At 39.9% G+C, this 24,081-nt stretch overlaps 1 protein-coding gene across 1 annotated transcript; it reads right to left on the reverse strand.

The window, feature by feature from the left end:
- Positions 1-778: 778 nt before the first annotated feature.
- Positions 779-22,720, reverse strand: kcnj5 (potassium inwardly rectifying channel subfamily J member 5). Its single transcript, XM_026192452.2, has 4 exons — positions 22,537-22,720; positions 12,627-12,706; positions 9,629-10,502; positions 779-1,300 (listed from the first exon to the last, which is right to left on the reverse strand). The coding sequence occupies exons 2-4, from the start codon at positions 12,687-12,689 to the stop codon at positions 915-917; spliced, it is 1,323 nt and encodes a 440-aa protein (XP_026048237.1). The 5' UTR covers positions 12,690-12,706; positions 22,537-22,720; the 3' UTR covers positions 779-914.
- Between the last annotated feature and the right edge of the window lie 1,361 nt (positions 22,721-24,081).

Here is a 24,081-nt window from a genome sequence, read left to right on the forward strand (position 1 = left end):
GTACCAGGGGCTTGAAATGAAAGCTTCATTTGCTGCAGTGGGCAGGTGAATTAAATCTTTAACCAACCATACCGTAGCACATTTATGCAGTTTTGCCAGCATTTGCCTTGTTGTTATTCTTAGTTTAAAAACCTGAAAATGGGTAGAAAATGAGGTACTAGCTGGTTTGTTTTGGGTCAAGGCTCCCAGTGTGTCGAGGACAGAATTAGACATCTATAACGAGAGACAGCACAGACGTGAGAAAAAGTGCGATCAAAGAAAATAACACTGGATTGTGGTTGCCGGCACACATTGCCTTCATAATGTTCTTATTTGTTTGTGCATACTTGAAGACTCTTTCCTTCTAGGTGAGTGAGATTTCTGACGCAGAAGAACAACAGTGACAGAGAAAGGATAATAATCTCCTATATTAAATCAAAAAAATTGCAGATAACAAGGTTCCATTACCACACAGAAGCTGCAGTCAGACACACGAGCTGAGTTATGAGATTATGCTTTAACGAAGCTGAATTAACACACTCTAAAATGAGAATACTGGATTCATAATAAGCCCATGGTAAGCTGTCATGGCTACCAGTTTCCGCTCAAGTTTACATTATACAACTTGAACTGTCAGAGTTATAGCAGTAAGTGGTCATTATTGTATATAAAAACACAATCTGAACCCCCCCACCTGTAAGTGTAGATATAGATACTGTACATGTGTTTCTCTGTATGTGGACTATTTGTCTACAAAACCAATCTATACTATAGATTGACACTCTAGTAGAGGAATATTGCATGAGTTGGTGGCTGGAGATATGTCTTTTATCTCTGAGTGCTGCAAAGGACCAAGCCGGCCATTGACCAAATGAAACCATATAATGTCATATGTCTTTATCCAAAGTTTTCTGGGCTTTTAGCTGTCAAACCCATCAGTCAGACAGTCTGTCAGCAAGTGGGAGCTCCTCTAAAGCAGCGGCTGAGCCATTGGTCTCCCCTCTGTCACCCCCTGAAACCCTCTCTTCAATCTCCTCATCTTGGCTCAGTGGATCCTGCTGTGACAGTCGGTTTAGGGGGTCAAACGTATGCATTTTGGGTTCAGGGCTGAGGAGGGAAAGCTGTGGCAATAACGGCTCCTCGCGAAGTTTAGCCGCCATCTCCTTGGCGCTGCAGGTGGGTGTGTTGGTCTCATAGACATCGTGGAAATTATTGTAATCTACCTCGTAGAAGCCCTTCTCTAAGGATAGCACTGGAGTGAAGCGGTAACCCCACAGGACCTCAGTGTCCAGGTACGAACTTCTTGCCTGACACGTCATCCCTGCCAAAAGGTAAAGACAGGTGTATGTACACACACAAACATTCACACAAAATCAAAGAGCACACACGACAGTCCGAGGGGTCCATACATGAGAAACCAGAGAGCCAAACACACACAACCAGAGTGGATAGGTAAGCACACAATGACATAGAAAGAGGCATAGGGAGAAAGAGCATCAGTTAATTATTCATGGTTACAAAAGAACAGCAAAGACGTGCATACTGTTTTCTCTACACTCCTATCATCAGTCTCCAATCATATAACTAGAGTATTTTTTTAAACACTGAAGTATTTGGCTAGTTTGTTGAGTTTACACATAAAAAAGACTGTATATATTCCATTAGTTGTGTTTTAATAGTAAGCAAATCTGAATAAAAATAGTACACGTCACATGCCAATATTGTGTGTGCACATGCTTTGATAGTCAAAAGGCAAAACAACTACGCATTGATTCATTTAAATGCTAAAGGCACATGTTAATTGCATGTTTGTAGCTTTTGCTCAGTAAAGTATTAAAGTATGGTTTAACACTGTGGCTTAACACAGGTGTGTTACTCAAATAGCAACAATAAAAGCTTGGTGTAAGTATAAGACTTGGGAGGCAGCATTCACAATATATTTTATAACAGCATTTCTGCTTGCAAAAGTGTAACTGGTAACACTAACAATATATAAATAACGTCCTCATTTTATGTTTGACAGCGTTTTAGTAGGTAAAGGTGAATGGCTTGGACATGAATTGAGCTGTGGTTTGGGGAAGGCCTCGAAGGGGACTGAAGAGGAAGAATTGAAAAGGGGAGGGACGGTAGGGCACCTAAACAAGATTGAACAGCTTGTAGGACTGGGGGAACCTATATAGATGAGAACCAGAAGGAGCAGTATGGAGGCGTGGTCCGGCTCGTGAAATTCCGATACTTAATCTCCAACTAAATAGCATTCCTTTTTGATGAGCTACATCCATGGTCTTGTTATTATACATGGTGGATGTGTGGCACAGCTACTGAAGCAGTGCAACTGTAAAAGTCCCTTTGCATGTTTTCTTTTATGACAAGTGCAAATGTCTGCTCATGTTTACATATCATTTGTAGTGCTGAGAAAACTGGCTAACCTAAGTCGAACTCTTGCTATCGTTGTCATTAGTTATAACTGTGTTTTTCTTCCAGTGTAGGTAGCTGGTGTGAAATAGCCTTAAAAATGTGAGCTGCAGAAAGTTAGTGGTGCAGTTAATACGTTCTTGTTAATAAATTAAATATGACCTAAAGCTAAATAGCAGCTAGCATCAGAAACCACTGCATTTTTTTTATTGAGGAAAAAATAATAAAACAGTATTTCACCATACCTCCTCATTGATAACTTTAAAGCAATTTTAAAATGAAGCATTTCAATATTTAATCATATAAAGTTGGGCTCAGTTGGGCTTATGAACATCCTAACCATTTCTCTGTGACAGTTTGGCTCTTCTTTTACGTCTTGGCAAAGGGGTGCCATACCCAAATAACTTATATTTACATAGATTTGTTTGAAATACTGCTCTTGGAATCTGCAGTTGTTTACTCAATATGCCTAAGGCTTATCAAGTTAAAAGGCATTATATAACCTTCAAGTGTTTGTATAGATTTGGGCCTGTATGGATGTGCTTTTGTCCTTGCATGGAACAAAGAATTCCAAATTGTATGGAAACCTGTCCACGCAATTTGTTTTTCAATAAAGATGTGTGCTGTACAATCATTCCACCCAGGAACAAAGAACAGTTCAAAGAAATCATTAAAACCCCAAATTACCATGGCATTCGTGCCCACAGTGAATGCATATAAACTTCTGACAGCAAAGTAAGTTTTCCCACTTCTCAGTATTCTGTCTGTTTTTATATCAGCAGCTTTGAAAAGTCTGCGTCAATTAGCTAATAAGACTTACAGCTTTTAAAATAGCCACAAAATAATCACTGCCACAACTTTCCAAGCTGGAGCAATCATTCACACGCGCGATATGTAGCTGTATATCACTTTAAACTGCAAACATCTGACTTTCCATCAATAACCTTTGAAATAAATAATCTGTATGTATGTAACATCCCCAAAAACATCAAGCATGGGATGAAACTGATATGGTATCTAGTGTGAGAGGAGAGGCAGGCTTTTGCACATTTTCTTCAGCTTTCCCTCTGGATATGAGTGGCCTACTTTCCACATTTAACTTGTGAAATATAGCATCTTTCAGTTCCTAATGACAAGAGATTCTATAGTGTATTTTAAGGTTGTTGAAATAGTATTTGATGTGTTTGTTTTAAAGCCCTAGTTTAGTAGTCTAAATCCATTAAGCTGTTCAATGAAGATCCTTAGTACCTTCTCCTGTTGGCATGTAGTGGTGCACAGGCTTTGTCATGACTGTCACAAAACAATATTTGACTTTATATTGGCCTCGTGGAAGATAGAGACTTCACAGATATAATTACAGTATTTTGCTAATGAATTAATTTAGTCCCTATTGTTGTGATCAGATAGTACTCCCCCCCCCCCCCCCTTGTTTATTAGCCATTTTAATAAACAAAGACCCTCCTGATAGCCATGTGTAGATTGTTATTGTAAATTTCATTGTGATACATTATAAATATACAGTAAAAAAAACAACTGATGTTTCTTTTAGGATAATTTGGTCACTTCTGCAGAAGCAGTATCTGGAGATTTCTACAGCTTGTAAAGAGGACTCAGATTTGTTTCATCCATACAGTGAGTGCAACGAGTACATTTCCTCCAAAACAATGCCGCACAAATGTAGTAATCAGGGTGAATTAAAAAAAAAGGATTTTCCAAATGGAAACCATATATTTCATTGGTTTCCATTTGGAGGTGCAACTTTAAGTCTCATGGTATCATGCCTGCTGGAAAATGGAACAGATTCTTTTCCAAAGGAAAAAGGCTACCATGGAAAACTGCCGTCATGGAAAAAGATCATGACCTGTGAGCATACCATGACTTGAAATCCAGGTGGAAACGATTTGTTGAACTTGACATATCCTTACAGTAAGTGACAGTGATAGAGCCTAGAACATCATTGACACATAATGTATTAGTCTCTTCTAGGTGATTTTGTTTACTACCAATGTGTCCATCATGCAAATAGTTGTAGTAATCTTGCTAACGGATAAACCATATAAACAGTATCATCAAAAAAGTTAAATTGTAAAGGTCAAGTTGAAGGTTGTAACTTGACCATGTGTCTTGACTCTTTTGTTTTTGCCCTCAAGGGTTCCTGTCAGTACACACGTGTCCTCTGATGAACAAAGATGCTGAGGGCTTATCTTGTGACTTTCTTTCTACTTTTTGTTTGTGGGCCGAGGCAAAAACCTCGAGACAATCGACCATCCTTCTTCAATCTGAAAATCTGCTATTAAACATGCTCTAATGAACTTAACTGCTGATACATAGGCTGCAGGCTTTGTATTGTAAATCAAGAATCAGCCTCTATCAAAGAATCACAAATGATGACCAAACAAACAAACAAATAAACATAAACAATGAAAACCAACCAACTAAGTAAATAAAAAAATAAATAAGTAATGACTCCTGAAATGTCATTCTAAGCTTAGTTATTGTTTGTATTAAACTTTAATGGCCCCATCTCAGTGTTTGAAAAGATTGTTTGCTTTATATTAATTCTGGCAGCCTACAGTCATATTCACTTTTTTTCTTTTCATTTGTCTCTCTTTTCACCATTTGAAATCATATTTGTGGGTCCTGCTGCAGATATCGGTTTTATGAATTTTCTTGCAAAGTATAAAACAAAAAACAGCAGTGCAGACACCGTTGTTTTCACAAGCAACAATGATGATGATGCAATATTCTTTCTGTATTCTGAGAACTGGCATAAAAGAGGGTTTATTTTATATATAAATATTGTGAAGGACACAGGGGACAAACACACTATGTTCAGTTCAGTTTAGAAACACTTCTCATAATGACAGCAAAGTTTGTTGTTAGCAACATAGTGTATATGACTGGGCCTCCATCACAGCAAGTACTAAATAGAATGAAGCATGGTCACGTACAGTTTTAGTTTCCTAATATAAAACATCAAAACTGCATCTGCTGTATGTTGCTGACAACAAACCTCTAGTGGCTTTATTGTTTTAAAGTACCGCAGTGAGTGTTTTGTGAGTGAAGATGCTGTATGACTTTATCTCTTACATAGCTGTGGAGGAGTTTTGACCCACTCTTCTTTATAAAGGTGTATCAGTTCATCAAGGTTTGTGGGCCTGCATTTATGCTCAGCTTTCTTAAGTTCCTGCCACAGGATTTCAGTCAGGTTTAGGTCTTTTCTTTTTCAGCCATTCTGTTTGATTCTTTCTACTTGGGTTCATTGTCCTGTTGCATCACTCAGTTTGGGGAAAGCTTTCACTGTAGGACAGACTGACTCACATTTACCTCTAAAATACTTCGGTATGCAGTACAGTTCATGGTCTACTCAATGACTGCAAGGTGCTCAGGGACTATGAATGCAAAAAAAGCCCATATCATTAGCCCTACACCACCATGCATTACAGTTGGTATAAGGTGTACGTGTGGATATGTTGTGTTTGGTTTTTACCAACATGGTGCTATGCATTATATCCAAACAACTTGCTCTTCTTTTTTCAGTTTCTTTGAGCCTTGCACAATCTGACCTTGGAATTAATTTATTGGGATATCTACTCTTGGGAAGATTGGCAGCTGTCTTGAATGCTTTCTACTTGTGAATGATCTTTCTCACAGGAGATGATCAACTTTATGCCAAATTGACTAGATTTAGGATCATTGCTGTATTGTCGCAGGGCCATTACCTTACAATCTGAATCGCCTTGAGGCCACTGTTGTTTTAATTTGGTGCTATATAAGGAAAATCTAACTCAATTGAATGTATTTCCTCCAAACATTGTTTTAAACTGAGTGTTTCAGACCTGACAAATACCTAAAGCTCTACCTTTTAGGTACACACTTGCTGATGATCACTTTATCAAGTGCATTTAATTAGGAGCATCTAGCTGCTACTTATTCTCTGAGTTTATATGGAAACATCAAGGGTGTACCTTTTATATTAAAGTGTTTCAGAATTTTGGCCATTGTTTTGTTTGAATAAACTGTGTAATATATATTTCCTGCTTTGCAGTTCATCTAAGGCACTGTTATTATTTCTTATCATATCCCAATATGTAAAACTTTAGAATTTAAAGAGGGTGTACTTTCTTTTTACCGTGACCGTACATCTTAAATCTAGAGTCTGACTCAAAGTCACAGCCAGAGTGCAGCCAATGAGGAAATTACAAGCAAGGCACACTTTACTAAATTGGGTGCATAAAACGTAGTGCATGCACATGTAATACAATTTGCTCCCATGTTTTTAATAAATGTTGCCCCACATTTCCATAATTCTTGGCCACAGGATTCATTCCAGTGTTTTGATTCTCATTAAAGAAGCCACCCTCCAAAATGGATTATTGAATTGCACTGGACTGTGATGTAATTGAGAAGAGACTTTCCTCAAAAGTGCAACTTTGTAAAGGGATATTTTCCCAAAATCAGTCAAGACACCAACAGCGTCCTGTTTGTTACACCACAACATTTTGTAAAAGAAAAAGGAAAAAAAAGAAAAAAAGAAAGACGAATTTTACATCATTATTATTGTTATTAAGATAACTAAAACCTCCACTGCAAAGGAGGGTCAGCAAATTGCTGTTTGCAATCATTGAATGACTTCTCTCTCATGCTGTGTTGCAGCATAAAAGCTCAAACCAAGGCACCAGTATTCTCATGTCGGGTATGGCTATTTTGAGAAAGATAGATGGATATTTGTTAATTGAGTTAATACAATATGGATTGCATGTTTGAGTCTGCATGCCAATTAATGAAAGAAGACTGAATCATTTATTTGCACTTTGCACACAGTCTCTGTGTGCTCTTCTCATAGCTGACTGCACGGCAATGTTATTTGCCTACATATGGCGTACTTTCATAAAAACTTGATTGTACCTCATTGTCCCCCCTTTACAACAGGGCAGAGGTGTTTGTGCTGTTGACCAGGGAAGTTTGGATCTCTGCTCTTTGCAGCAAAATAGCTGGTGCGATGACCTCATTTTATGTGGGAGAAAGACTATCCTGTTGTGCTGGACTTCTCCATAAGCACTTATCACTTATATAGCATTTAACAGGCTCGTTAGTATCTACATCTATGGATATGTAGGAAGGTTTTCAATCAAATCACAACATTACCACTTTGGAATTTTCAAATAGGTGTCATAAAACTTTTTAAAAAAGGTTTTATTATTTTTATTAAATAGTATTATTAAAAAAGTATTAATAAGTACTAATAAGTACTACTACTACTACTACTACTAATAATAATAATAATAATAATAAGTATTAATAAGTAATTCCCATTAAGACTTTATAGAAAAGGGAGTGAGGGAAGCAGGGGTGGCCTATTTTTTTGTTTGTTTTTATTAAAGTAAAACCATTCCTTGCTTTCAATTAAATATGAAATTGATAGCTTTTGTTGCATCAGCTAAAGTGATCCAAAGTCTTGTGTAAGAATCTCATTCAGTTTAAACTTTATTTTAAACTCCAATTTAAATTTGGAATAAAAAGTGTGAACATGATTGCATAATTTTACTCATCTTATACTCATTAGACTCGGTTATTGTATCGTGACATTTTCCCACGATTTTAAGTTGACTAACTGTGAAGTGTATCATAAGCTGCTTTTATTTCAGAGAGCCGCTTTGTTATTGCAATTACACTTGAAAAGCAAAATTTGGTTTAATATGTCATGTTTGTGTTTTGCTTTTTTTTAAAAACAAAAAACAACAACAAACAAATAATGTGGAAGCACCTCTTGTAAGTGATTTCCAGAGCCTTACTCACCATTATGCTGCACACCACAGGCTACACAGCTAACAAGTAATGGCTGCGAGAGCATGAAGCCAGTTTCACCACCCACGTATGTATCGCTTCCAAAATATACGTGACGACATCCACGTGAGGTCGTACGCAGGATATTTTGTTTATTAATGACTTTTTATTAACGACACGTAAAGCCTGGGCCTGAGGTAGCTTTCTGTCTGTCACTGTGTTCTTTCTCACGCACAGAATGAAAGTCTCACATACAAAAAAGGAAGTGGGGGAGGGCTGGTGGATGGTCAGATTAGTTTGTTGCCTAGCGGTCAAGGACAGTGACGACATAACCCCTGCATGATGCCATGGTCTCTGCCGGTGAAGCGAAAGGTGATTTAATGCCTGAGTCAAGTATCAAGCAGTGTGAGCAGGAAGTGGGATGACTGCTGGTGCTTTGCAGGAAAAAGGAAATAAATAAATAAATAAGATGAAATAGAGCAGAAATGTTCACACGAATGCAAAGCTGTGTCTGGTCATATTAGGTCATTTGATGGTTTGTTAGAATTTTCAAAAAGCCAACTGTGGCATCATCAGACCGCTAATCACTGTGTGTCTCCTTTACTCATGTGAAGTATGATGCAATCCAGTAAAGTAAATTAGTAGCATGTATAATTCAATTAATTTAAAATGAGTATATTGTAATAAGTCCTTCAACAAAGGCCATTAAAAAAATGCAGGTTAGGCATATAAACAATACTTGATTTAGCCACAGGAACAAGTTAGATTGACAAATGACTTGTGTTGAACTTGTGGTCTTGACTGCAGTTTTAAGCTGGGAAATACTTTCTGGAACTTTACAGATACACCTGGTCATCTCTGCGCCATTAATGTAACCAGCCTGCAGCACTTTTCAGGACTGCTTGGTTTTTACCAAAAACACACGCCAACATTGCAGGTAGGTACGCTTCATTGAATTGAAAATAAACAGTATCAAAGGCAAAACTTTGAAGTAGCAACAGTAGAGATGCCGGTACAGATAAACATTTGTAAAGAGGTTTTAGAGTTTATTTGTCTGCCTCGGTTGAAGGAAGAAATATTTAGTTTTGCAGTTAAAGATTAAATAAAAGAACAGTCAACAACTGTTGTGGAATTAAGAAAATATACATTTCAAACAATTTATTGGCTCTAAACTGACCCATATAGAATAGGAAAGATATAAAAAAATGTCTTCTATTTTTTAATGCATTATTATTAGGTTTTAATTAGTATCTCTGTCTTTCCATCATTTCCAGTAAGCAGCGCTTACTGGCAGGCTCACCTTTCCTCTTTCGCCTCTCCATCCATTAATCCATCCTAGCTCACTGCTTGCAACATTTCCTCATCTCTTTTTTTATTGACTTATCCTCATTTGTATGCCCTCCCATACTTCCTTTACCCCTTCCTGATAATCTTACCCCCTTCATACCTGTGGCCTCCACCATTCCCTCAAGAATAACCACAATCTCGAACTCCTCCTTTTCCATTTGCGCCAGGGACATTTCCCAGAAGGGGCTCTTCTCATTTATTTCATGAGAGATGATGAGTGGTGAGACCAAGAACAGCCGGTCATCCCCTGTGTCAAAGCCAATGTTGATGTCAGTCTGGTTGAGCGGGATGAACTCCCCCTCTTTGGTCTGCTGTGAGCGGATCAGCTTTGCTCGAATCGATGCCTCCACAATGTGAGAGTTCCTCAGGTCGCCCACCCGAAACATCAGGCACATCTTGTTATCTCGCACCGATATGACAGCGTTGTGTGAGAACATGAGGGTCTCAGCACGGTTCTTTGGCTGTGAAATCTTAACAAACATGCAGCCCACCATCATGGCATTGACAATGGAACCCAAGATGGCCTGCACCAAAAGTAGTATAATACCTTCAGGGCATTTTTCGGTAATTACACGATAACCATACCCAATGGTGGTCTCCGTTTCAATGGAGAAGAGGAAGGCTGAGACAAAACTATTAAGGTTCTCCACACAGGGGGTCCAGCCCTCCTCGTCACCATGCACTAGATCCCCACGGATGAGTGCGATCAGCCACCAAAGAAACCCAAAGAAGAGCCAGTTGACTACATAGACCAGTGTGAAAATAAAGAAACTAAGACGCCAGCGTAGGTCCACCAGCGTAGTGAACAAGTCACTGAGGTAACGGTAGGTCTCTTGCACGTTTCCATGATGAACGTTGCATTTACCATCCTTTTGCACGTAGCGCTGACGTGGCTTCTTCACTGGGTCGGCTATCAGGTGGGTTCGCTCTGTAGAGATCTGAGGCTCCCTCAAATGTTTGGGAAGCTTCTTCACCTATGTGAAAGAAAAAAGACAGAGTGCTAAAGTAAGGAAAAGAAAAACGGTCAAAGAAATTAGGCATGAAAAGACAGAATTAGAGAGATATTTTACCCGCATTGATTTGCTCTGAAGAATTTGTTAGGCATAGTGTGCTGGAAGATGTATGTGTTAACTATCACTGCAGTATGGGATTTTCTATCAGGTTTTGCTAAGCCACACTAGAGGTGAGGGAGAGAAGATAAGCGAGGCAAATCAAATTAAGAGCCGTTACAAAGTCACTTTGTAGATGTCTATGTATACACAGAGGGCAAAAAAGAAACAGAGAGTAAGGACACAACAAGAACACAAGGACACTCAAGCCTTTGTCTATGTTGGCCCAGCTCCAGCGAGGCAATCTGGCTCCACAACTGTGCCCTGCCTTCCTCCCTGTCCCTTGTGTTCTTTTGCACTCTATGGAACATTTGCAACCTCGGATAAGAACAGATCTACCACCATCCTTTAAAAGACCCTTTAAAAGACCCTAAAAAAACTGATGTATAACTAAAGAATCACCTTACACTTGTAGGCATTATTATAATATCATATTATAATATCATATTTTGTTGAGTTTATTTATGGTTAGAAAAGGCAATGCTTCACAATGTAGCTATAAATTCAAACATGATTTGGAAAAAAAAATGTTTTTTTGGCCTCCCTCTTACACAAATAAATACATAAAAGACCAACATACACCAAAGACAATGTTTTAAGGGACCTTTCAGAAAAGCACAGGGACTCTTTATTGAGACATTGACGCTGTCAGATCTCAGTTGGTAAATGAAATGATTGTGTCAAGACGAGACAACGATTGTGTCTCTTTCTGCTAATCTTACACCTGCAAACCATTTCACCCCACAGCCACACGTTCATCAACAGGGAAGTTGCATCCATCATAGGGATGATCATTATCGTAGTTTAGTTGGAGAACAGCACAGTGTGAGCCACAAACAGTGTCCTTTTTGGTGCCTTTGATTGTAATGCCTGAAAAATAAAACCTGCCGGATTTTTATTTTAATTTTCAAATCGTTTTACTGTGTCAGCTGCTTTTTAACTGCAGCTGTGCTAGGTCACATCTATATACTATTGATTTTCTAGATATAGATTTAATGTAATCAGTTTTTAAGGACCATTTTGAAAAAGAAGAATTGAAAGACTATTCTTATTGATCTGCATTGCAATTAGTGGCTTGATGACCGTGCGTTCACTAAATGTCAATGCGGTTCCTTATTACAGACCATAGTCAGGGAAAATGCATCAAACAGTCATGCAGAATGCAGTCGGCACACCGCTTTTTAAGGTAATGCTTTAAGCGTTTCTTCTCTACTGACAAGATGACTTGACGTATGGCCGTGTTTTCTCGAGTTGTTAAACGCTACTACAGAGGTTTTCAATGAAAGACAGCCAAAACAGGCCTTTTCATTTCCACTCTTTGAGCTGGGTTAATTGAGTGATAGATGAAGACATCACAGCTAGTGCTGCCCAAACTCCAGCCTTTGTAGTCAATACTGTCCCTGGGGGTGATGGCCCTTAAAACAAATTCATTAGCTGTCTCTGTTTGGCACTAGTAAGTACTGGGAGTTTTCTCTCACTGAGCCTCGCCAGACAAGGTTGAGTAAGCTGCATAAGTTTCAATCAGCTTGGGAATTCAGGATGGATAACAACTCCACTAGTTATTTGGGATGGCTGTTTTTTTGGTCATTATCTTCACTGCCAGGTAAACTGAATTAAACACTTATTTAAACTACTAAAAAAATTACACTTTGGTAGCCTTAATTCATGTTCATAGTACTTATTTTATCTATTCAATAATTCTACAGCATATCTACTTTATAGGGTAGATAAATTCTTAAGTTCTTAAGCATTTCCATAATGCTTTCCACAATGCTTTGTTTTCAATGTCAGAGCTTTCCATATTATTCATTCTTATCTTCTCTCTATATATCTCTCATCTATTTTTCTACCCCTGCTTTCCCAAAAACGAGGTCTCACCTCCACTCTCTCATATAGTTTCTCTAGTATTTCACAGTTAATCTCTCCCAGTTGTTTAAATATAAAGTAATACAGATTGGGCAAAATACAGTGTGTGTACTGTGCGAATACCTGTGCAGGGGTGACGCCTATCTCCATGTTGTGGTCCATTAGGACTCGGGAATCTCCTGCCATCCTCAGCTGGAGCTAACCTGTCGAAAATGAAAAAGTGCTTCATGGGATTTGTTATACTAAACATATTTCCAGAATGTTTTTTTTTTAAATAAACCAATGCGACAAACAATAAAAGGTCATAGCTATGTTACTGAAAGAGTACATACTGCATTGTAGGTACAATCTCAGGCTTTTTACATTTCAACCCCTAGGTATTGCATAACAGATACAGGTATTGCGTGAACACATTGCATTTAGTTGCATCCATTACTGAAGCTGATTTGGTCCGTGTGCAACTGTAGCAAGATTTGGGTGCTTTGGAAAATATGTTGGTCATAACTTTTGCAGACAGGATTTGTAGGCGCAGCCAGTGGTTTAAAGCTGTCTGGTTTATGTTCACAGGATCTCGACTCTGCTTTTTGTGGATTGTTGACCTCCAGCTTACACTGCGGCAGTTTTCCTTAGCACCTCCAGATCTGAGGCAGTGGTTTTAAGCTAAAAAAAAAATGGTAGGTTCCAGACTGGGAAGGAGTTGTTGCACCAATAAAGTATCTCAGGCCTGGTTCAAAGGAGGGATGAGGGTCCAGCTTGAAATTAAGAGGTGGACTGGTGAGAATGAGAGGTGAGTTGAGTGAGTGTTGATTTGTTGTTTCTTCTTCACTCTTTTTTTTCTTCCCCCCACTAACTGTGTTTTTACACCATTCTGAATTTAATCATTAGTTATTATTAATCTCTGGCAGGGTCTTTACCTTGCAACATAAAGTACCTTGAGACAACTGTTGTTGTGGTTTGGCACTATATAAATAAAATCTAATTAAAACTGAATTAAACCACGCCTACAACATATAGGTAGAAAATGAAAGAATAACATCACCCATGAAAGTGCACTGTTTTACAAAATAGACTCAATAAAACAAACTTCAAATGGTTTCTAGGTTCACTCTTGGATCTCAGTAATTCAGGAAGTACTCAGAATAGAGATGGCACATTGAAAGAAGACAATTTGGGCAACAGCACGCTTCCTGGACACTTCTTAAGGCGAGGTGTTTTGAGCACCCAAAACACTTGGCCTGAAGAGGATACACTTAGGAGCTCATGTCTCATCTGGCCTGTGGCTGCATAGAAAGAAGGTGTGTCTTTGCTCAGACTGCTTCTCCAAGACCAGAACTCAGATAAGCAGAAAATGGATGAATGGCTTTGAAATCGCATGAATTTGTCATTATGTCAGGGTTTGCCAGATGGTATATTAAGAGATCACAGAAGGCTATAAGGTTAAAAAAGGTCAAGCCATTGCAGTTGTAATTGTTGCAATATATTTTTTCAAAAGTCTATATAAAGATTTCTTTCATGTAGGCATTTCCAGGGATGTACTTGTGGGGGGAAATTACTGTTATGGCAGCTTGACTTTGCTGCGTAGAAGCAAAAGTAAGCTTATTTTTGAAGAAAACAAAAGATATTCAAAATATAAAGGCACAAAATGTCTTTATTTTTTACCCCTGTTTAACTGCTTGTTAACCCAAATATCTAACCAACAAATCACAAGACAGCAGCTCAATGTATTTAGGAATGCAGACATGGCCCAGACATTCAGCTAAAGTTCTAACTGTGTCAGAAATGAGGAAGAAAGGTGATTTATGTGAATCTGAACGTGAGACAGCTGCTGACCTGCTAGGATTTTTCCCATTTTTCCTGACCTTTTTGTTTTTATATTGGTCAGTAAAACACATAAAATATCCAGTTAGTGGCAGTTCACTGGCATAAAATGTCTTGCTGATAGTAGAGGTCAGTGGAGAATGACCAAATGCTGACAGGGAGACAACAACAACTGAAAAACAAAGCAAAAAAAACAAACAAACCAAACACTCATTACAATTAAGTTATGGAGAAGAGCGTCTCTGAATGCACAACATGAAGCAGATTGGCTACAGCAGCAGAAGACCACACAGGTCCCAATTATGTCATCAAAATTAGAAAATGCGTCTAGTTGTACCAGTTAAGTAATGCAGCCCATCTGAGTATTGTTGCTGATCCTGTTATCCCTTTATGACCACAGTGCACCCATCTTCTGGTGCCACAAAACTCCAGTCACCTCAAACTGGTTTCTTGAATGACATTGAGTTGAGCTTTAATCAGTGAGAACACAGCCATATGTATTTATTAGTATTTAGCTCAAAAAACTGCTGTAGGTGATCACCGCCAAGAAGAGCTAGCATCATGGCCGCACGCTGCTAGTTAATGAACACAGCACACTGCCAAACTAGAGCACTGAACGTGCCAAAATGTTTGCTGACAGTGTAGTTTGCATGTTTTACCAATAACTGTACTGGCAATGCACTATCTGCATGTAGCAAGTCAAGCATGAATATTTTTTCACGGTTATGTTTTGGTATACACAGCGCAGGGAACATTTGAGGTCAAGACTGAATCACAAGACAGGATGTGAGCATTTGTTACATAAACCTAACCACACTGAGGATATCAGCTGTGAGGCTGAGCATTTCCATGAATTCAGTTTCTTGTAAACTAGGTTTGACAAAGCAAATCATTTGTGCATCATTTCATGCACAAAATAATGCACACAAATGGAGGACGTGAGGGCAAAAGTCAGCACCTGAACAACCCTGATGTGCTCGCTTAATTTTATTTCCAGTTCAGACTCATGAAGTAAATATTAAATATTTGACTATAACCACCAAACAAGACCTAAGTAAGGGATTAGCTGACCTCATCACGCTGGAGGTGACCCAGTGCCCAATGCTGACCAATTTGCCTGGATGATGAGGCTCAGCTGCACATTTTTATTTTAATGATGTCATTTTCCCAAAGAGCAGGCTCCTCATCGCCATCGTTGCCAGTTCTTGTGACTGTGTGTACCCACTCGCACACACCGCTCTCTCGATAAAAAACGAAACAACAACAACAAAAAACCCCGAACACTGCTTTCACTCTATTCATCATCCTGCCCATTAAATTTAATGATTATTCTCTTAATCAGTTAGTGGCAGAGAAATAAGCACCTTCATCTGTTTCCTTCCCTTTACATTCATTCCAATATAAAATGAGCATACATATTTTCTTTGTGGTTGTTTTTAGCACAACTGAAGCCAGTAGGTGATGTGCTGTGACAGCCTCCGGTGCAGTGTGATGCGGTTTTAAAGAGCTTTTCCTCTGCTGTTGAGTTGTATTACAAAACAGGTATTTTTAAACATCTGTTGTGTGAGGTCCAAAGTGACAGGGAAAGTAGAAAGGGAACACTTTGAACGTCTCCTGAATGATGTGGGATTTAATTACTGCCACTACTATAATTTTAGAGGGAAGTGGTGTGTATGTGGGGTTTCAGATGAAGCCCTAGTTTTGGAAGCAATCTTACTACACCTTTGGAGCCCCAAAAGAGGCAATTAATTTATAGAGCCCCTGGGTGTTATTTGAAAATCAGATACTTTTAATTTGCTCAAAGAACAAGGGATACACGGGGCCTTGAAAGTAACCAAGCAAAGGAACAGTAAATTACCTTTGTGGCTCGTTCTTGACCTTAACAACACCTGACATTTCTTTGCCATCTGTCTTTGATGTTACTTTATTTGATCACTGACAAACGAGGGGAGGGAATACAAAAGCGAGCACAGGGGAAGTGAGAGGACCACGTCACAAACCAGATCCACACAGGAATGTAGTGTTGACAATGTTCGTCCAAAGCAAAGGGCAGAGTGACGTGACAGGCATCTGAGCAGAGAAAACACAGACAGACAGACAGACAGACAGCAGAGGTGCGCACAAAGCTTTCAGCATAACTTGCTGAATACATTGCAGGGGTTGCAAGGTCTCACTTTCTGACTCGTTTTTTTTTAGGTTCTCCCATGAATTAAATATGATTCCCCAGAGATTTGTGAACTCCAGACCCGTGTGCGCTTTCAGAAAGGCTGTAATTGCAGTGTCTGCTCGCAGTTGCAGATTCAACAAGCCCGAATGAGAAGTGTTCGAAATGGATACCAGCTGGGGTGTTTTATCTCAGCGCTTTAAGAGGGTAACAAGCATTTATCTTGTTACCCGAAGAGTGACAGGATGCTTTGGTTGAATTGTGTTTGTGTCCTGATAACAAGAGCACTCATCTATTGTGTTTAAAGCCAAGAGGTACTAGTAAACCAGGCAACTTGCCTCCTAAGGGATATCTACACTACATATATTTCCCTTATTTGCTGACACCGCATGCTATAAACAATTATCCATACAGAGCGCAGCAAAATGTGCTTTGTTCTCCGTCTAACCTGTAGCAAGCACTATAATTTCCCCTCAGGGGCTGACTGGTACTGAATAGAATTTGCTTTGTGATTTAATTTCCTATATTTTCCTGAACTTCAGAAACTTGTATTGTCAGCTTTGTGAAGTAAGAGCGAGCTTGTAACTGAGCTAAGAGAGGTTCACATCAATACTAATCACCAACATGCAAATAAAGCCCTTGAATCAGATCCAATCCTGAATTATAATTCTTACTTGATCAACTGTTTGGTTCAGTAATCCCCCAATTTCTTCTTTATTTCACATTATGTGGAGATTATCGATTGTGCTTTCCTTATTTCCTGTCTGAAAGCTTTGCAATTGTGCTTATTTTGGAAATGCTGACGCTCGCCCCAGTCAGGAATAACTTTCAGGATCCAAAATAAAAGATAAAATCTGCAGTATTTTTAATACAAATAAAACAGCATGCATTTTTAGTGACTTCACACTAGACTTTTACCTGACAGTGGTGCTTCATTTCACCATTCCTCATTGACCTTTCTGCTGAGCATGACAGGGTTACAAATGGCAGCAAGATATGCAGCAAACACAGCAGTATCCCTTAGCTCAACGGTAAAAACAGGACTATTGGAGGATCTCATCCATAGATTTTGAGCTCATGGATGAGTGTTTTCTGTTGTTTCATCAAAAAAAGAAAGACAAATGGTGCTGATAGTGAGAAAAATAAATAAAAACACAGGCTGAGGATGAAGAATAAGAAAAAATAGAATAAAAAGAGAAGAAAGGCAGATGTTGCTAATTTTGTGAAGATGTTTTTAGGATTATCTTAAGACATTAAGACGTCAGCTAGATTTAGGTTTACCAGTCCCTGCATGGTAAAGATATCTGCACTGGTAGAGTCTTTCTACAGGAGCACAAGAGCTTTGTATTTGCTTGACTGTCCACGCTTCTCCACTCCTCCCTTCAGTCATGGTTACTGGACCTGTCATGATTATCCAAGGCTAAGACTGGCCCATAAAATAACATGGCTTCATCCCTATCTCTGCTCACTTATGACACTTTGAGGTCGGGCAGGTCAAATGACTAAAAATGTCCCCAGCTAGTTTGTCTCCAGGCTCTGCAAACACACACACGCACACACACGAACTTACCAACTTACCATGTACCATTTTCCCATTATGCCCGATAGTGAGCTGAGTGTATCCAGTTGTGCCCTTCCTTCGAATGACCTTCTCCGGAGTGACACTGCTGCACCAAGACATTCCATTCACACTGGAGAAATAATTTTCCTAATGATTCATCCCACTCTCTCACACACACATCCTTTGCATCACACCTTCCTTGATTGAGTCTTTTCACTACTGTACAGTTTTTACAAAAAATTCACCAAAGCCAAAAATGTCAGTCTTCCACTAAGATGAGCACCTTTACAAAAGAAAAAGTGATGGCCATTTCACATTGCTGCTGAAGTGGCAGTCGATGGGATTAAAACCCAACACCTACTGGAGCCAAATCGCACCCTCTTCAACCATGCTGGCCTGAAGTGTGAGAGACGTGATGGAAACAGAAGTGAGATGTGTGAGGCAGAGAGGTGGATATGCTCCCTAACACCCCCTAACTTCTTCTGTGCAGTCTATAAATTGGACCCACTGATACAAATTCTCTGCATCCAAAATCAGTCTTAGTGTACTCGCTTATTAATCCTCTGCCTCATCTAACTGTAGAGGACAGAACAGGAGGGGAAGATGAGGTGAAGTGAGGCCACAAGCATGGTAGGGGTGGGGCTGCAGAGCCGGGCAGCACATGGAGAATGGTGGAAGAGCCAAAGGTCATGATCTGGATCAGAATTCATAACATGCTTCACTGTGTCCCCGTGCTTGTCCCTTTGAGGATGCTCCTTCTCCATAGTCAGCACATACTAAGTCAGAATGAAATGAGATTAGGGTCTGTCAGTTGCATGTTAAAAAACAAAAAACAAAACAATGTTGGGTATAGCAGCAGAGTAACAAGGTCTCTGCTCAGTTTTTTGCTGACGTGTCCTTCAGCGGAAAGCTCAAACCTCTGTTTCTGACAGCAGATGACATGCTGTGAGTGAGTCCAATCTGCATAAATGTGAAGCAAGTTGGTGTCGAAGCAAAAAAGCAGAGCAATCTTGAAAACATTCTTTCAAAAGATGTCAAATTAAAAAAGAACATGGTGTCACTCCATAGGCCTTAACCGTGCAGCACGTTGCTCTTGCATCTCTGCTAATGAATGGTAAATGTACGGAGACTTTGCAGATCCATCATCTTCCTCTTGGTGATGGATGCTCACATCCCGTGCATAAAACCTGATAAAAATCACTCTGATCCGATAGAACAGATCCGAGGTGTATTTACATTTTCATCCTTTTTGACGTTATTATTGTAATTTTTTTTCGAGTGCTCAAAATTAAGTATGTGCATCAGCAGTATGTGCTCTTCTGTATAAAAAGCTGTATTTATCACAATGCTGATTAATGCGCATTGTTCTTACGAAAAGAGAAAGGAAAAAAACATGGTTACACAATATGGATCGAATTTAGTCAAGCTGTCATTGTGTCTGCAAATGATATTGATGGGCATTTGTTATACTGGCCAAACAAAATAGCAGACTGGTGCATTTCAAACTAAACAACATCCAATTCTGCCAGCATGTCTGAAGACAGATATTTACAAGTACATGCACCATGTAAATGTCCCACAATGCAATTGCCCTTGTGTGATTTAGCTAACTGGCCTGGCTTGAAATGTTATCCACTGGATATGAGACATCAATGCACATCTCCTACAGACTGCAATGCCTGACAAAGGCAGCCATGTGCATAGTGCAAGCATTCTCCCTTAACATAGTAAATAAAGGATAGTGCAAGCAATAACCTGCTGCTAACAGAAAGGAGCGCGGCCCATCATGAACATGTCCACTTAACCTGCAAATGTGACAATTTTTCACATTTTTTAAAATGTAGCCAGTGACAGAGTACATTTTACAGTCCTGTTGTTAAAGAGGTAGCTTTGCAGCATTAGTTTTTAATCCTCTCACACCACCTGGACAGCATATGTTACTAGAAAGCTCACTGAGGGATGTTCAGAGCAAAGTGTCCTGAAACATCCAACAATTTTTAAAAGATTTCTTGGCAATTACCCACGTACAGAACAACACTGCATCAAGCTACAAGATCCCTAAAGCTGTTTTTTTCCCATTCATGATGGGTAACCCTAGGTATATGTAGAAGTGTAGACATGCTTTAATGTTTTTTATGTTAGTATAGGTGTGCTGGACAAAAAGACAACCATGACACAAAGCAGTGATCCCTGAAGCAGTCATCTCATTACCAAACACAGGGTGAAGGTTTATTTGTGTTGTGTGTAGGCTGGAGCAGCAGCAGCAGCAGTCTCATGCACTCTATCAACTTTATGTGTGATGAGACTATAGAGAAAACGCACGCTCTGTGAAGTTGTGGCAGAAGCAGAGAGTGTGCCATGTTATAAATCTGCTACATAAGCATTGTAGGTGCCACTTTAACATACAGTGGACAAGCACCGATTTCCATTGGTTGCAGATTTACGAGCACATAAACAGAGTGATTGATCTTCCTGAGGGAAAGACTAGATTATTTAAGAAATTGTATTCAGCACATCTGTCTCTTGCAAGTAACACAAGCATCAGATTGCTTGCATGTACAGCTCACAGAGTGGCGGGGCTTTGAATTATAGACAGTAGTTTATCAAGAGCACAAGCTAAAACTGAAGGAGAATTTATAGATGGCAACTAGTTCAGTAGGGCTGCATAAACAAGGCATCTTTATGTAGATCTATAAAAAAATAAGATACTGTAATTCTGAGCTGCACTCGGAGATGGATGCACATTTTCCAGGGTGTGTGATACTAAAAAAAGAAAAGAAAAGAAAAGATGCAAAAAGCAAAAGAAAGACAGACAAAATCTTCACGGCTGGCTAATCTCTTGACACAAATGTGCCACTGTGGTATTAGAGAATCGCGGATGTGGTTTTCTCCCCATCCCCTTGAGACACACAGTCTTAACAAAATAAACACATCCAATTAATTATTCACACTGTCTTGTCTTTTGAGAGTCTCTTTAGATCCTGCTGAGCATTATTCCTGCCCTTTGCCCTGTTTTGTCCACTTGTTAGGGAGATCTGAACACGGGCTTAGTAGGAGGGGGAAATGAGGTGCACAGCCATGAATTACAGTTGCAATGATAGCCCTATGAGGTCAAAGGCCTATCTATCAAAAAGCATTACATCACAGCAGTTCACACTTTCCATCTGCAGCCTTGAAATAGCAAATCACTGTTCAAGCACATGCGAGAAGGGTCACGGTGAATTGCAGTGATTAAAAGTAACATCGAGTGTGGCAAATAAGCAGGTTTTTGTTGCAAATTTCGGCATTAGGATATCACCCCGGGCTTTCCCTTTTTCTGGGTTTGAGTTTGAGTGATGTGTAAAAATGTGGTTAATGATCAGAGCATCGGCTTTAGTATTCCTCCACATTAAAAAATCATGATCGAGTCTGCACATTGCCTTGACACCGTCTTCCCGATGTGCCTTGATGAGACAATACCAGGACAGACAGGAGCTTTAGAGATCAATTAATGTGACCATTAAGCCCGCTGCAATGTCATCAAAGTTTTACAGCAGCAACTCTTGAGATGTGTCTCCCAGAGAGTCCGCCATACAGTAAGGGAGGTTGGGGAAAAAAAGTGGGGTGCATGAGACATTAAAGCGAGCAGCTGTATAATCTCCAGGCCAGAAAAGAGGAATTATTTTCTCTTAACACTTTTGATGCAGTCTGCAATATTCATACCAGCAGCTATCACGACCCAGTGTCCTTTGCTTCATCTCCAACTTTTATAGAATGTAAAAAAAGAAACATGCAAAGCCCAAACATGCTGCGCTGCATGTTGGACGTGCGAGACCCCCTCCTCTACACACACGCGCGCACAGTCACACTTACAGTAACACACAGATGCACGTTCACTTTAGGTTCGCTGCTGCGCTTGTAAAACTCCTGCATTGTACTGAGAGAACTACAGCACGGAGCCCAAATAGGCACAAACAGTAGAAGCGTTGACAGGCTTTTCTCTGCTTGCGTCAGAGATATTCAATGCCTTTTTGATTACCCTGCCCCCTGCAATGAGGGGATGCATAGTGATGATCTATATATCACTGCAGTGACATAGGATTGGGGTGGGGGTAAAGGGGGGGGAGTGCAAGATGTGGTGATAAAGGTTATTGCTGAAGTACCATAAACATTTTTCTTTTCCCGGTCTCTTCCTCTTGAATTAGCTTACATGTTCTCTTTCAATCGGCCATTGCATTCGCTGTTTCTAAATAGTGGATATTGGATTCTCACAGTTTTGGATTTCTCCTTGTAGTAATGCACACTTTTTTTATTTGTCAATTCTCAAACAAATAATGCTGTCATGCTATGCCATTCGCAGTCAAACTGAGAGAAGACAGCTTGGACGAGGTGCCACGGTCGTATCATGCATCAATGGCTTTAAAAACCTCCCCTCTCCTCTTTTGCCTTCCTCTCCCTGTCTCTTCCTCTGCTTTTTTTTCCCTCCTCCATCGGCGGTGAACGACGCTTACCTTCAGGTCTCTGCAGGAGTAGCTGGCGGGCTCCCTTCGAGGCATTTCACAGCGGCTCTTCTTCCCAGGACTGCACGCTCCTTTCCTGGCTTTGTTCAATAAACAACAGCCCTCCTGCCTCCCTCCTGCCACCCAGCTCCTTCTGCTCTTCACCACTCTCTATCTACTCCTGTGTGAGAGGGGGGTCTGTCTGTGCTTGTGTGTGAGGGAAAGAGGGAGTGAGAGAGAGAGAGCTAGAGGTAGAGTGGATGCGAGAGGAGATGGGAAGGATGTTAATATGTATGTGTTTTTTTTTCCTGTCTATTTTTCCTGTTCCTGTCTTCTCACTTCGACTGAGATTGTACTCTCCGTCTCTCGGGATTTGTCCTTTATTGGAGTGTATGTGTTTATGCCTGTTTGCACTGAGCATCAGTTTCAGTGTGTGTGTATGTGTATACATCTACCACATGGTTCCTTTTTTATCTGCTGCATAGGCAGAGAGAAATAGACTCAGAAAAGTCAAGTACAGTGAGAGGGAGGCAAAGTCAGATGAGGGTGGTGTATGTGTGTGTGTGTGTTTGGCTGCAGACAGGGAAAGAGCAGTCATGTACAGTAGTGTGGTATAATCAATTGCTCTAGAACTGCAGTTGAAAAAACACCCTGAGGGGTTGAGAGAGTCATAAAAAAGTAGAAACAGTGAAAAGAGATCTCATACAAAAAATAGCTGGAGCAAGACAAATAAGAGCTGAAAAGGGAAAAAAGAACCAAAACATACGAGACAGAGGTGAAGGAGGTGCTAAAAAGAGTGAAAAGGACCCTTTGGACCTAGAAGTTCAGTTTTCAAGTCACACACTAGCACCTAACGTAGAATAAAGGATGCCTGTATAAACAAACTGAAACTATAGTCTCATGCAGTCACATCAGCCATGCTGATGGTCACTGAGCTCATGGGGCAATGATCAGTGTGGAGTTTATTCAAATACATCCATGTAGATATTCATTGATCATATTTCAAATTTTGTTACCAGGGTAATATGTACACAAAATATGATACCCATCAGGCTGCGGGCAGAGAGGTGGATGCTTGACACTGAGATGTTATTAGCATGACATACAGAAAACTGAATGTGCGCTCTCCACTTAACAGACGGCGAAAGATGAAAATGAGAGCAGAGAGAAAGAAAGATAAGGAGATGATGATAAGTAGGGGAGGAGCAACAGAAGCAGCTATTACCAGAAAGGCTCTTCTCGTACATCCTACACTGAGTTTGGGAGGATATTTATGACTCTGCAGCCCCCCCCCCCCTTTTTTTTCTGCACATCACCCCCCACCCACCACTTCCTGTCACCAGGATAGACTCTTGTTTCTGTTTCCCAGGATTCACCGACTGGGGAAGCGATGACAGCGGATTATGGGACATCAATGAGCGAAGCTGTAATAATGAGGAACTTGGGATTTGGCCGAGGGTTATGAGTTCTGGACCGTACTCAGGGTTAGCGGCGCTAAGCTCGACGGTAATAATGAAATGTTGGTGATTTTAATTGTAATAATTCAGGTCCTTCAGC

Source organism: Astatotilapia calliptera, chromosome 14 (assembly GCF_964374335.1).
Source record: "Astatotilapia calliptera chromosome 14, fAstCal68.1, whole genome shotgun sequence".
Taxonomy (NCBI): Eukaryota; Metazoa; Chordata; class Actinopteri; order Cichliformes; family Cichlidae; genus Astatotilapia; species Astatotilapia calliptera.

Bases quoted from the DNA above. Each gene is read 5' to 3' on its own strand.
- kcnj5 (XM_026192452.2), bottom strand. From the start codon at position 12,689: ATGGCAGGAGATTCCCGAGTCCTAATGGACCACAACATGGAGATAGGC. The intron at 10,503-12,626 runs GTATTCGCACAG...TCTTTCACATAG, and splicing joins TAGGCGTCACCCCTGCACAG to GTGAAGAAGCTTCCCAAACA. The intron at 1,301-9,628 runs GTATGAAGGGGG...ACCTTTTGGCAG, and splicing joins GGGAATGGTGGAGGCCACAG to GGATGACGTGTCAGGCAAGA.